General features: G+C 41.6%; 1 protein-coding gene across 2 annotated transcripts; it reads right to left on the bottom strand.

The window, feature by feature from the left end:
• Positions 1–261: 261 nt before the first annotated feature.
• htra3b (HtrA serine peptidase 3b) lies at positions 262–11,740 on the bottom strand. 2 transcript variants are annotated; one of them, XM_010899164.4, is made up of 9 exons: positions 10,718–11,740; positions 4,795–4,894; positions 4,069–4,291; positions 2,842–3,036; positions 2,670–2,702; positions 2,261–2,456; positions 2,077–2,134; positions 1,896–1,991; positions 262–1,655 (listed from the first exon to the last, which is right to left on the bottom strand). In XM_010899164.4, exons 1-9 carry the CDS (start codon positions 11,145–11,147, stop codon positions 1,487–1,489), a joined length of 1,500 nt encoding a protein of 499 aa, XP_010897466.1. In that variant the 5' UTR covers positions 11,148–11,740; the 3' UTR covers positions 262–1,486. The 2 variants fall into 2 exon arrangements, with proteins under 2 accessions (XP_010897466.1, XP_010897467.1); XM_010899165.5 differs by having other exon boundaries at positions 2,261–2,375; positions 10,718–11,738.
• Between the last annotated feature and the right edge of the window lie 710 nt (positions 11,741–12,450).

Below are 12,450 nucleotides of genomic sequence, written 5' to 3'. Positions count from 1 at the left end.
GGTGTGTGCAGCTACAATACCTTGATTCTACTTAAAGAATAAATCTCCTCACAGCCTGCAGCAGTAAACATTCCTAGCTTACTTATCAACCATATCCATGTAAACATCCACACACGCACTTATGTCACTGGGCCTATGCAAGGTCTTATTTATACATGTTTCTATACATGTTATGTTTACAAGTTACCAAAGCAAAAACAAAGGCTCCCATTTTGACTGGAATCCAAATATGTAAACATTCAATCTGTTCTGAAGTCATGATGGTTAACTTAATTTGCAAAGCACATTTATTTATGCTATTAATACAAGTCAGTTCGGTAGAAGGTTCATAACACGTTCACAACTGATTTATAGTTTCTTAGGGACATTATTGTACTGTTACTATTTGCAGGATTCTTAATGCAAGAATCCAGGAAATGAGATTAAATCCAACATTTGCTAACATTTTGATGCCAGTTGATAAAATGTTCTTTATTTTAATTCAGTAACTGACAATTTCTTACCAAATGTGGTATTTCTTTTAACTTATAACTGATCAAAAACAACAACATTCACAGTTGGTTATGGAATGTTTTCGAACAGACAGCATTGAAGCCATAGCTGCTTGTATGTATAAAAATTACTTCTACTGTACAGATGAAAGGCTACTAAAGCAGTTTGACAATGAAACAATCTTTGAATAAACTATTATGCTAAAATAATGTACACTTTTGTCATAATAAAAATAAAACAGCTAGCCTGCTTTGACAAAAACATGTTTATGATAGTCAAACACATACGTGTACTGCACAACCATAAAAATCAAGTGTTTCAGTTTCCTGGGCGTTCCGACGTTTATGCCTGGAAAAATGCATCCAGGCTACGGGCTGCTTTCTTGGGGAATTTCCCAAGCGAGAGTCACTAAATCTCTATTGTTTACCCATCATTTCCAGCAAAAATCACAATCCCCCCCTTTTTTTTTACATTTATTATTCATATTACCATAGGCCCTGATTAGTAAGAAGCTACCCTTCAGGCACAGATCTAGAAAAAAATGTGCCCTCTCAAATCCTAACCTCAACCATTAGGTGGACAAACAAATACCCAACTGGCTTTAGCTCAGTCTATTGGGGCAGCTTTATCAGTGTCAAGGGCTCTCAACCAAAGTTATCTATTTGTTTGTTCGTTACACTTTTTCAGTCTCCCGGGTTTCACGCTATGGATTTCATTGTTAATGCATAATGTAAGGCTTGGTGTTAAACGAGGGCGTTGCTGGTATGTTGTTTCACCCTCCGTGAAATCTTGAGAAAACAAAAACATCCGGGTTTCAGGCATGCAGTCATATTCAATACAGCATCAGTTTCCCCTTGAAAACCAGATGTTGAATCTCCACTCGGGTCTTCTCTTTTTACAGCGGCTGCATTCGTTTAGTGACGTTGTAACAGTTACAGAGCATTCAGATTACAAAACGGATTTTCTGTACACTTGTGAGTCATTGTCGTCAGAGTTACTGCATAATGACATCCGGCTGGATGTTGAAAAGCAGGTCGTCGTTGCCCCGCCTGACCTCGAGCAAAAGAGCAGTCTCCTCTGTGAGCGCCCCCTGTAGGTCGGCAGTGGTCATCAAAGGATGGCCATTCAGCTTCACAATGATGTCACCGTCTCTGATGCCACCCCTGTGTAGACAGCGGATAAGGACGAACGTTACTTTGAGATGTAAGAGACTTTACCTCAACGCCTTCATGAGACACAGCAAACATATAAGAAGTATGACAGTGTGTGATACAATGCACAGTTTTTTATGTATACAAACATTTCAAGGACCAAATAGCCCATGTAACATGTCGATTAGAAACAGGTCTTGATCCTCCTCAGGAAACACGGTGTAATGTAACCCTTCAGCGGGGGAGACCTACTTCTGTGCGGGAGAGTGAGGCACCACTTCATGGACGTAGATTCCGCTTGTGACATCTGGGAAGTCTGGATTCTGTTGCTTCAGTTCCTCCACCAACCTACAGCAGAAGTTTGACATGTTTGAGTTGAGCACAGACTCATCGGGGACGGTAGCGCTGCACGGCGTCCTGTTCGTAGACTTACATCGAGTTGATGGTGAGCATCCTTATTCCAATGAACCGTTTCTTAAGTGATCTCACTTCTTAAAAAGAAAAAGGAAACATGATAAGACTTCATTTGACTTTTGTGAATGAGAATGTGATTATGCTAACCGCTAACAGCTGTCTGTTAAGACAAACCTCCTATCAGAAGCAAGAACCCCGCCTACCTTTGCTTTGCTTGTCCATTGATTCGTTGAGGAAGCGTGTTATCCTATCAGAGGGGATGGCGAAGGAGATCCCAGCGGCCACTTTCAGCGTGTTGATGCCAATCACTTCCCCGTCCTGGTGGCAGTCAGACAGACAACGCAACACAGTGTTATGACTAGGAAATGGATCACTGCTGATACCGATCACCTCTCCATCCTGATGGCAGACAATAAAAGCAGGGGACAGGTTACTAAACTGAGCGTTCCATAGACCTAAACAGAACATGGATATCTACAACCTGGCAATGTGACAAAAACGACAGCCACCTTGGTTGGTGGTTATTTCACACTTCTTCAGATATCTCTAAGGGAGGCTTTTATATCACAATGAACAGTGCCTCCTTCGGGAAGCAGGGTTGAAAACACTTACCAAGTTAACGAGTGGTCCACCTGAATTTCCATACTGAGAAAAGATGAAAACAACAATTAGATAAATTGGACACATTTTTATTTGATTTCAATGATTACAAGATTTGTTTTGGCATGAGATGGCCATTAGTGGTCTGTGAGCATGAAGTCCATTTAATTTAAAAGTGTCTCACATTGATGATGGCGTCTGTCTGTATGTAATCCATGTCAGAGTCTCTTATGCCCAGCTCTTTGCCGTCTCTCTGGGCAGTGCTCACTATCCCCGTGGTAACTGTGTTCTGGAGCGCGAAAGGGCTGCCGATGGCAACCACAAACTCTCCAGGCCGAAGGTCGGCCGAGTGGCCCAGTAGCAGCACGGGGAGCTTTTTCTGAGAGAGGAGGGGAAGTGAAGTGAAGGAGGAGAGGATGGAAAAAGAGGGTGAACGAGGGAATCCAAGGAGACGGGGGAGCAGGGAGAGTGTTAGAATGGTGGAGATGGAAAGAAAAAGATGGAAGGAGGGAGAGAGAGTGACGTTTAAGAACATGCGCTTATGAAACAGATGGTGAGAGTCAGATATGGATATGGACCATTCAGTGGAGAGATTCTTTCAACAGGTCATTCTTGCTGCACACGCGAAACAGCTCATTTCCTGTTTCTATATGTTCACGTGTTATTCTCTTTCTCAATGTGGGCTGTTCCATTGAATTGGAGCCTTTCAGGGGCTTTTATTTAGTAGACATGACCATACTAAAATCCTCCGTAAAGTGGTACGGTCAGTGTTATGATCCATGCATCTGGGCCTTATTACCACTTAGCTACACCCAGATGGAAATTGATATTTAACTTAAACTATGTTTCATCATGACTGATTAATCCTATCCCAAACAGGAAATTACATCTATCATAATTATTTATGACCTCAGTCATCATTCAAGGGATCAATCAAATATCTGGCAAACTAATTAAAGGGAAGGTTCACAGATTTGTGGCCTTATTGTGAATTTTTCAGATATTTTAGATGATTACCTAACCCATATTTTTTTTTAAATGATGCCATTACATAGAAAACCCCATGTCACATTTTGTACAATACAATATGGAAACATGTCTAGGCATGGTATAAAATTCTCCAAAACACTCCAAACCAATTTAAATATGACATCATATTCAGGGGCGGCCCTCCCATTAAGCAAGATTTGGCAGCATTTGAATTTGAGGAGGCATTTTAACAATTGCCTGCCTCCCTGCAACGTGTCAATTGTCTGCCTCTCTCTGGCCCCCCTGATTGGCTGCATTTTGTTTTGTCTTGCCTAGGGCAGCAGAACCTCCGGGGCAGGCCCTGGTCATAATGTTGTTCTAGATAATAAGCTTAACGGCAAAAAAAGCTACATATCATTTGTTTGACATGACATCCTCTCACCATGGGGTTGACTTTAATGGTGGCGATGTCCGACTTCTTGTCAATGTCTTTGATAGTTGCCTCATAGACATCGCCGTTTTGCATTTGCACCTTGAGCTGCTGACGTCCAGAGACTGGGGTGGTGCTGGACACCACGTGGGCGTTGGTCACGATCAGACCGTTTTCTGACATCACGAAGCCCGACCCACTGGACAGAGGGACGTTCCGACCGAACAGAGGATGCCTAGGTTCCAGGGGTCAAGACAGAGGTTAGCATGCAAGGCCTGTGTGTTCATAGGTTCAGAGCCACTCGCTACCAGTGACTGGGGTTCAATTCCAGTAGCCTGCCTTGCCACGGTACTAGCATTTATCTCGGTTTTCTACTGTCTCAATAATGTGTAAACTTTGATTTACAAAACAGCACGCAATGGATATGAGTTTGAAAAAAAAACATGAGAAATGAATGTGAAATCACCATTGATTTTGCTAAATTACTTTGAGAAAAGTATTCCCACAAAAAAAAGAAACATTATGTGATAATGCCTCAGGTTTTAAATTATTATTTTAAATGCAATTTCTTTTTTGGCTTAGTCATGGTAAATTTGCAGTACAGTCGACAATTCACTTTTTAGAAATACTATAATTGTGTACAACTGAATCTACTGTCGTTGCCTACCCCAGTTTCACAAACACAACCCACATTGTAGTAAGTCATCCAACTGTGTCTGCCTACACAACTCGCTGTACCTGAGGAAGAGTTCGATGTGGACCACAGCTGGTGCAATCTTCTCCACCACATCAGCTATGAAGTTAAACTTGTACCTGGGACTGGTCGGATGGGAAGTACCTGTACTAGCAGAAAGAATGACTCGTGTTAATAACTCAATACATAGTCACTACTCCAGATTCCCTAGGTGTATCTGTCAGCCACAGCCTAATATTTGTAACTGTAGACATAGCATAGATTATTTTAGTACATGCAAAAACTGGTTTTGTTCCTGTCTGCTTTTTTTCCAGGATCATTTTGGTCTGCTTATTGCCTCTGCCCTACAGATAGTGTGCCCCAGTTAGGGTTAACACTAACTGGCATTGTGGGGCAAGTGGGATGTCTTGGTTCCTGTACCGTCTCTGATGACAATGCCAAACAAACTGTACAATATGGTCGCTACGAGCCAATTAGCTTGTGAGAAAGTTTTTCCCAAACAACAGTGTCACCTCTTAATCAAACAAAAATACACTTTTGAATTTAGCTAGTCTTCTATACCTGAGTGAATGTACAGTTACAGTGGGGAGAACAAGTATTTCAAGATGACGGTCAATCTCCCTCGGTCTGGGGCTCCATGCAAGATCTCACCTCGTGGGGCATCAATGATCATGAGGAAGGTGAGGGATCAGCCCAGAACTACTCAGCAGGACCTGGTCAATGACATGAAGAGAGCTGGGACCACAGTCTCAAAGAAAACCATTAGTAACACACTACGGCGTCATGGATTAAAATCCTGCAGTGCACGCAAGGTCCCCCTGCTCAAGCCAGCGCATGTCCAGGCCCTTCTGAAGTTTGCCAATGACCATCTGGATGATCCAGAGGAGGAATGGCAGAAGGTCATGTGGTCTGATGAGACAAAAATAGAGCTGTTTGGTCTGAACTCCACTCGCAGTGTTTGGAGGAAGAAGAAGGATGAGTACAACCCCAAGAACACCATGCCAACCGTGAAGCATGGAGGTGGAAACATCATTCTTTGGGGATGCTTTTCTGCAAAGGGGACAGGACGACCGCACTGTATTGAGAGGAGGATGGATGGGGCCATGTATCGCGAGATCTTGGCCAACAACCTCCTTCCCTCAGTAAGAGCATTGAAGATGGGTCGTGGCTGGGTCGACCCGAAACACACAGCCAGGGCATCTAAGGAGTGGCTCCATAAGAAGCAAGGCCCTGGAGTGGCCTAGCCAGTCTCCAGACCTGAACCCAATGGAAAATCTTTGGAGGGAGCTGAAAGTCAGTATTGCCCAGCGACAGCCCAGAAACCTGAAGGATCTGGAGAAGGTCTGTATGGAGGAGTGGGCCAAAATCCCTGCTGCAGTGTGTGCAAACCTGATCAAGAACTACAGGAAACATATGATCTCTGTAATTGCAAACAAAGGTTTCTGTACCAAATATTAAGTTCTGCTTTTCTGATGTATCAAATACTTATGTCATGCAATAAAATGCAAATTAATTACTTAAAAATCCTACAATGTGATTTCCTGGATTTTCGTTTTAGATTCCGTCACTCACAATTGAAGAGTACCTATGATAAGAATTACAGACTTCTACATGCTTTGTAAGTGGGAAAACCGGCAAAATCGGCAGTGTATCAAACACTTGTTCTCCCCACTGTAGGTCTGAAAATATTTGGACACTGACACAATTTTCATAATTTTGGCTCTGTATGATACCGCAATGGATTTGAAATGAAACAACCGAGATGCAATTGAAGTGCAGACTTTCAGCTTTAATTCAAGGGGTTGAACAAAAATATTGTATGTAACGTTTAGGAATTGCCTTATTTCAAGGGCTCAAATGTAATTGGACAAATGAACACAATCATGAATAAAATGTAAATTTTTAATGCTTTGTCAAGAATCCTTAGCAAAAAATGACTGCCTGAAGTCTGGAATGCACGGACATCATAAAACGCTGGGTTTCTGCCTTTGTGATGCTTTGCCAGGCCTTTACTGAGGCTGTCTTGTTTGCTGTTGTTTGTTTGTCGGCATATTGCAGAATATTCCACTTTTTTGCCTTAAAGAACTCCTGGGTTGCTTTCGCAGTATGTTTTGGGTCATTGTCCATCTGTAGTAAAGCACGTCCAATCAACTTAGCTGAATTTGGTTGAATCTGAGCAGATAATATATCCTTATACACTTCAGAATTCACATCATGAATAAACGCTAGTGACCCAGGGCCATTGGAAGACATGCATTCCCATGCCATCACACTGCACTGTGTTTTACAGATGATGTGGTATGCTTTGAATCATGAGCCATTCCAAGCCTTCTCCATACTTTTTTCTTCCCATCATTCTGGTACAGGTTGATCTTAGTTTCATTTGTCCAAAGAATGCTGTTCCAGAACTGGGCTGGCTTTTTTAGATGTTCTTTGGCAAAGTCGAATCTGACCTTTCTATTCTTGAGGCTTAGGTGTTTGCACCTTGTGGTGAACCCTCTGTATTTGCTCTTGTGAAGTCTGCTCTTTATGGTTGACTTGGATAATGATATGCCTACCTCCTGGAGAGTGTTCTTCACTTGGCTGGATGTTGTGAAGGGGCTTTGTCTTTACCATGGAAAGGATCCTATGATCATCCACCACTGTTGTCTTCCATGGATGTCCAGGACTTGTTGTGTTGCAGAGCTCACCAGTGTGTTCTCATTAAACTGTTGATTTGGCCACTCCTAATGTTTCTGCTATCTCTCTGATGTATTTTTGCAGTCTAAGGATGGCCTGTTTCACCTGCATTGAGAACTCCTTTGACCGCATGTTATGGGTTTACAGCAACTGCTTCCAAATGCCACACCTGGAATCAACTCCAGACCTTTTACCTGCTTAATTGATGAAGAAATAACAAAGGAATAGCCCACACCTCTCCATGAAACAGCTTTTGAGTCAGTTGTATTAAAGAGCTGTAATTCCTCTTTGGATGTGAACACCCTCAGATTAAAGCTGAGAGACTGCCCTTTAAGTCCACATTCATTATTTAACTGTAACTTGAATATATTCAGGCAAACAGACAAAATAACAAAAATGACCTTCATAGTGCCGCCGTGGGGTCAATCTGAATGTGCCTGCACATAAACCTCAGTAATTTGGTGTAAAAACAGCTGTGTGGTTTTCAAAAAGGCTGCACTCCTACAAATACATTAAAGAGCGTTGTTGGCATATGTGTGTGTTTGCTTTTGCATGTGTGTATGGGGTGCGCTACATTACAGCCGACTAACTTTAATTGTGGTCAGCTATTTCCAGCACAGTTGGCGTTCCTACTCTCCAGCTGACCTCGGTTTCCTGTGTTAGTGTGTTTGTGTGCATGTCTGTGTGTGACTGGATCTTTTTGGTTCGTATACACAGTCAGGTTACACAGTTGAATTTACAGGGCAAACAGTCAGCACACAACCCATCCTGGATATAGGTGGTGGTGTACTAATGACCTCAACATGAAGGTAATGATGTACCTTCAGTTAGTCATATTCATCTCATTCATTACCATAAAAATTATTTTCAGACTAGATGTCATGACCATAAAAAAACATCTACTCATATTTAGTTAAGGCACATAGTCAGGGAAAACCTCTACATTTTAAACTCTACACTGCTTAATATCTCAGACTCTACATCATTTTATGTTTTAGACTCTACATTGCTCTACATTTTAGACTCTACATTACTCTATATGTTAAACTCTACATGGCTCTAAATGCACATCTTCAAAGTCTGAACGAGTCAGTATGGCTATGGGAGTCAAAATTAAAGATGCAAGCTTAGGAGAATTTCATAAGAACATACAGTATATGTAAGGCCACAAAAGCAGTCCTCTCTGGTTGGCTAACCATTCATTAGGAAACCAAAGCTATGGATGGCACAATCTTGGGAGCAACCCTGGAAAAAATAATTAGCTAATATTCTAGCCTTGTTCCAAATCCGTTTTGTGCTGTATTGCCAATAACCAGAGGAGTTGGCAGAACTGTCACAACTAACCAGGCAGCTATTATCCTATTTAATGATATATCTGCCTTACTCTTTTCCGTGGGATAATGGAATGTATTGCAATTTTATTTCCAGCATTGGAGTGATCGTGCATTCATGTGTGTTTGTGCCTAGACACAATTCCATGAGATAACTTGTGGAAAATGTGGGTTTAGATTGCAGAACAGAAGATCCTAAACATGTGTTTAGACTGAAGGCCAAACCATCTGAATGGCAATGATACGCTTATTTGAGGTTTAGGGTGAAGTCATAGAAGCCGATTGAACCCCTTAAGAGTTAGCTTGTGAGCAAATATGCATGTTGTGAGTTGAATGGGTTCATAGAATGATATTTGACTGAGATAGGCACTGTGAAGTTAAAGGCAGTTCCGTTCCAATAAATAAAATCCAAATGTAAACATTGGAAAATCCCTCACTCCAAACTTGCCAAAGGAAACGACCAAGTAAATGGAATCTACAAGGAAGGGAGATATCTATCTAAGATAGATATCCTAATCTGATTTGCTCATTAGTTTGAACCATTTCAATAAGAATCAGGCAGAGACCTCACACATGCAGCCTGATTATCACTGCTGGTATTTTATCTAAACCTCTCCCATAATTGGCCAATTATTCAAATTTTCTTAAAACCTTGCAGTGGAACCAGTCAACTTTTTGAAATCCGGGTGTTTACTTACTTGACACCCAATAAAAAAAACTTTTTTTCTACATAGCACTACCGATTTTTGGTTCCAAGACTCCTTTACGGAAATATTTATGTCTATCAAATGTAAGACACACTGCAACCCCTATCTGTTCCCCTAATTTTAGACGCATTATTGGGTTCACAGATGCCATACACTTAGTGGAGAATTGTTTGCCAGCAGTTGGATTCATTCTATGTAAAAGATAAGCAGTATCGTCTACATTACTGCTCTACAAATGGATATTAATCTAAATCAATTTGAATATGAATGGCTTATCGGTCTGTAGGTTACAGTACACTGTCCTGCAGTCTGCTTTTTGTTTAAGTTGTTTGCATATGTAACTTACCCATAAAGCTCTAACGTGTGTTTTTAATATTTTATGTACTGTTTAGACAGGAGATGCTATGAGGTCATGTTTTGATTCTAGAATGTCCCCTTAGGAACTACTTTTATTGTGCTACTTTTTTACTATCCTTTTAATGATATAATAAGGGTTCCAAACAGGATGGAGACCATGGTAACTGCCACCTCTGGGCGGGGAAAACTGAACTGACACAGGATAAACTGACACAGGAAATACAAATAAAAAACGAGACAGGAAAACAAACATTTAAATCTGACAAGTGACCTCAGTCATTCAGTGGCTGGTCATTAGTTTTATCATGTGAGACTTTAATCTACAGAGAGTCTGGATGAGAATAATGATGGTAAGGGTTTCTTTTCTCAAGCACTCATGTAGCATCAGCTTTCGCTCCATCAAGCATAACCTAAACCATTTGTAGAACCACAAAACTGGCCTCAGAGCAGTGTCTAGGGTCTATGCTTTTCCTATTTCAGTGGGGACCATGAGGTACTTGTAAAGGTTAACTTTAATAACCGACAGTCTGCTGGCTTCTCCATCTGAAAGGGGTGGGGGTTTAAGGGTTGTTCATTCCATTCTGTTAATCTACTTACTGTGAAACATTGCTTGAGTCCCAAATTCCACCTTATTTCCTACATATGTAGTGTCCACTTTAATCCAAGTAGCGCAATACGAAAGAAGGTGCCGTTTGGGATTCACCCAGTAACAGCCCTTTACTGTTGAACCTCACATAATTCCAATACTCTATCTATGACTATTGCATGAAGTCCAACTCTACATAAAATATGCATTTCTGCGGTTTCTAATGAATGTTGAACAACTGTACTGTGTTGCAACAGCCTATTTGCTGGTGTGGATTTTCTTGTATTTTTTGACACTAATGACTTACCTTTGTTATGGTTTATTTCACATGGTCCCTTGTGGACTGAACTGATGGCTGAAAGCCCCTGTTGCAGAGCCTTTCTACTCTGGGCCTTCAACTGACACACGTTCCCATAGGTATTGCCATCACTGCCGCATACTTTGTGACCTAATTTGCACTGACAAAACCCTTTAGAGAGCCGTTTGCCGGCCGGGTGTTTGCATTCCAGTCCATCGCCGCAGGGTAGATCGTCTTTGCGCCCGCATGGGTCGCTTTCTCCCTGGGCACAAACCAGGCAGCAGTTGCATCGGTCTGGAACGTATCCCATCGGGCAGCTAGGGCTGGGGCAAGTGCTCACGTCGCACCGCTCTGGGCATTTTGGTTTGGGATCAGCAGAGACGAAGTCTTTAATATAGAAAAACACCGTGGCAAACAGTAGAACCTGCATTGTTTGCATTCAAGTGGAGAACAGATATGACAAAATAAAAGGACAAAAATAAACACATTAAATAATATCTAGTATTTACACGATCATGTTCCCCTGATAACGGTTGCGGGTCAATTGGGTAAGGTTGTACGACGCGCAATACTCCGGGCTTTTACGCATCACTTTTACGGAACTATACAGACAACGTCACCTTTGCAAAGCCACGAATCTGGGTCTTCTTACGAATGAAAATCTTTCAAGTCATATGAAGTCCTTTTCTTGATCCCGATTTAATGGATAACGTTTTTCCAATGGGGTGAAAATATATATCCCATATGCTTGTCAACTCGATGCACTTTCCGGAGCTCTCATTTGCAATGATCGTCACAAATGAGTATGAATGTAACTGTGTCTGTGTCTGTACAGCATTGCCGTGACTTCTCCTGTCTCAGGTTTTTGAAGATCCTTTATTATTTGCTTGCGTCTGGTGTGGGTCTGCCCTTCCACGTAACTCTGCAAAGGAGGTATTTGACAATAAAAGGCGCCCCCAGGAGTTGGAGAGCTGAACCACCTTCTCTCCTTACGGTCCAGTCAACTGTTTATTGCATGAACGTTTTCCACGTACAATGTGATGATGATTGACCTGGAAATTAACTGTGATTATCATACGCATATATTGATTTGGAACACTGCCTGGCCAATATGGTGGCCAAAATGTCATTGTTAATGTCCCATAACATGAACATGGATGCAATAGTGACTAATCTAACACGTTTCATTTTTTTTCCTTTTCAGAACACAAAGTAACTCATTCTGCTTTTGACCTTAGCTGAGCCATTTGCGACGCGCTATGTTTTCATAAGAACCCCTTTTAAGGACAATTTAAGATAACCACCTGATAACGACGTAACGGCAGATGTGGTTCTGTATTTAGCACACACACTTCGCCCTCTCTGCCTCCCGGTCAAGGGAACGGGCATATCGCGTGAATGTTTGTTTTGGTAGAGAAGTGAAGGTGTCCACTTCGTCATTATCGTATACCAGTCAAATAACATCCTATTCCCTGTTTAGTGCACTCCTTTTGACTAGCGCTCATAGAGATTAGGGTGCCATTTTGTACGGAGCAATATGTATTTCACCAACCATGGGTATGTTTATTTGAAAACTCGATGTCGACCACTCTTGGCACTTCTCGGTAAAACACTGGACCCCTTGTTTCAGTCACATGTATACACTGTTCTTTGTCTTTAATGGGGGAAGAAGTGCTTGGTGATATTTTTATAATTCCAAAGCCTACTTTGTTATTTTTAGGATTAAAAGATGGGGTTGTTAC

The sequence above is a fragment of the Esox lucius genome, chromosome 24 (assembly GCF_011004845.1).
Source record: "Esox lucius isolate fEsoLuc1 chromosome 24, fEsoLuc1.pri, whole genome shotgun sequence".
Taxonomy (NCBI): Eukaryota; Metazoa; Chordata; class Actinopteri; order Esociformes; family Esocidae; genus Esox; species Esox lucius.
The sequence above is the reverse complement of the archived record's forward strand: the minus strand, read 5'-3'. Positions and strand labels throughout refer to the sequence as shown.

Excerpts from the sequence above, each read along its gene's own strand:
- htra3b (XM_010899164.4), bottom strand. The coding sequence starts at position 11,147 with ATGCAAACAATGCAGGTTCTACTGTTTGCCACGGTGTTTTTCTATATT. Across the intron at positions 3,037-4,068 it reads CCATTAAAGTCAACCCCATG|AAAAAGCTCCCCGTGCTGCT; the intron begins GTGAGAGGATGT and ends CTCCTCTCTCAG. Across the intron at positions 1,992-2,076 it reads ATGCTCACCATCAACTCGAT|GTTGGTGGAGGAACTGAAGC; the intron begins GTAAGTCTACGA and ends CTTCTGCTGTAG.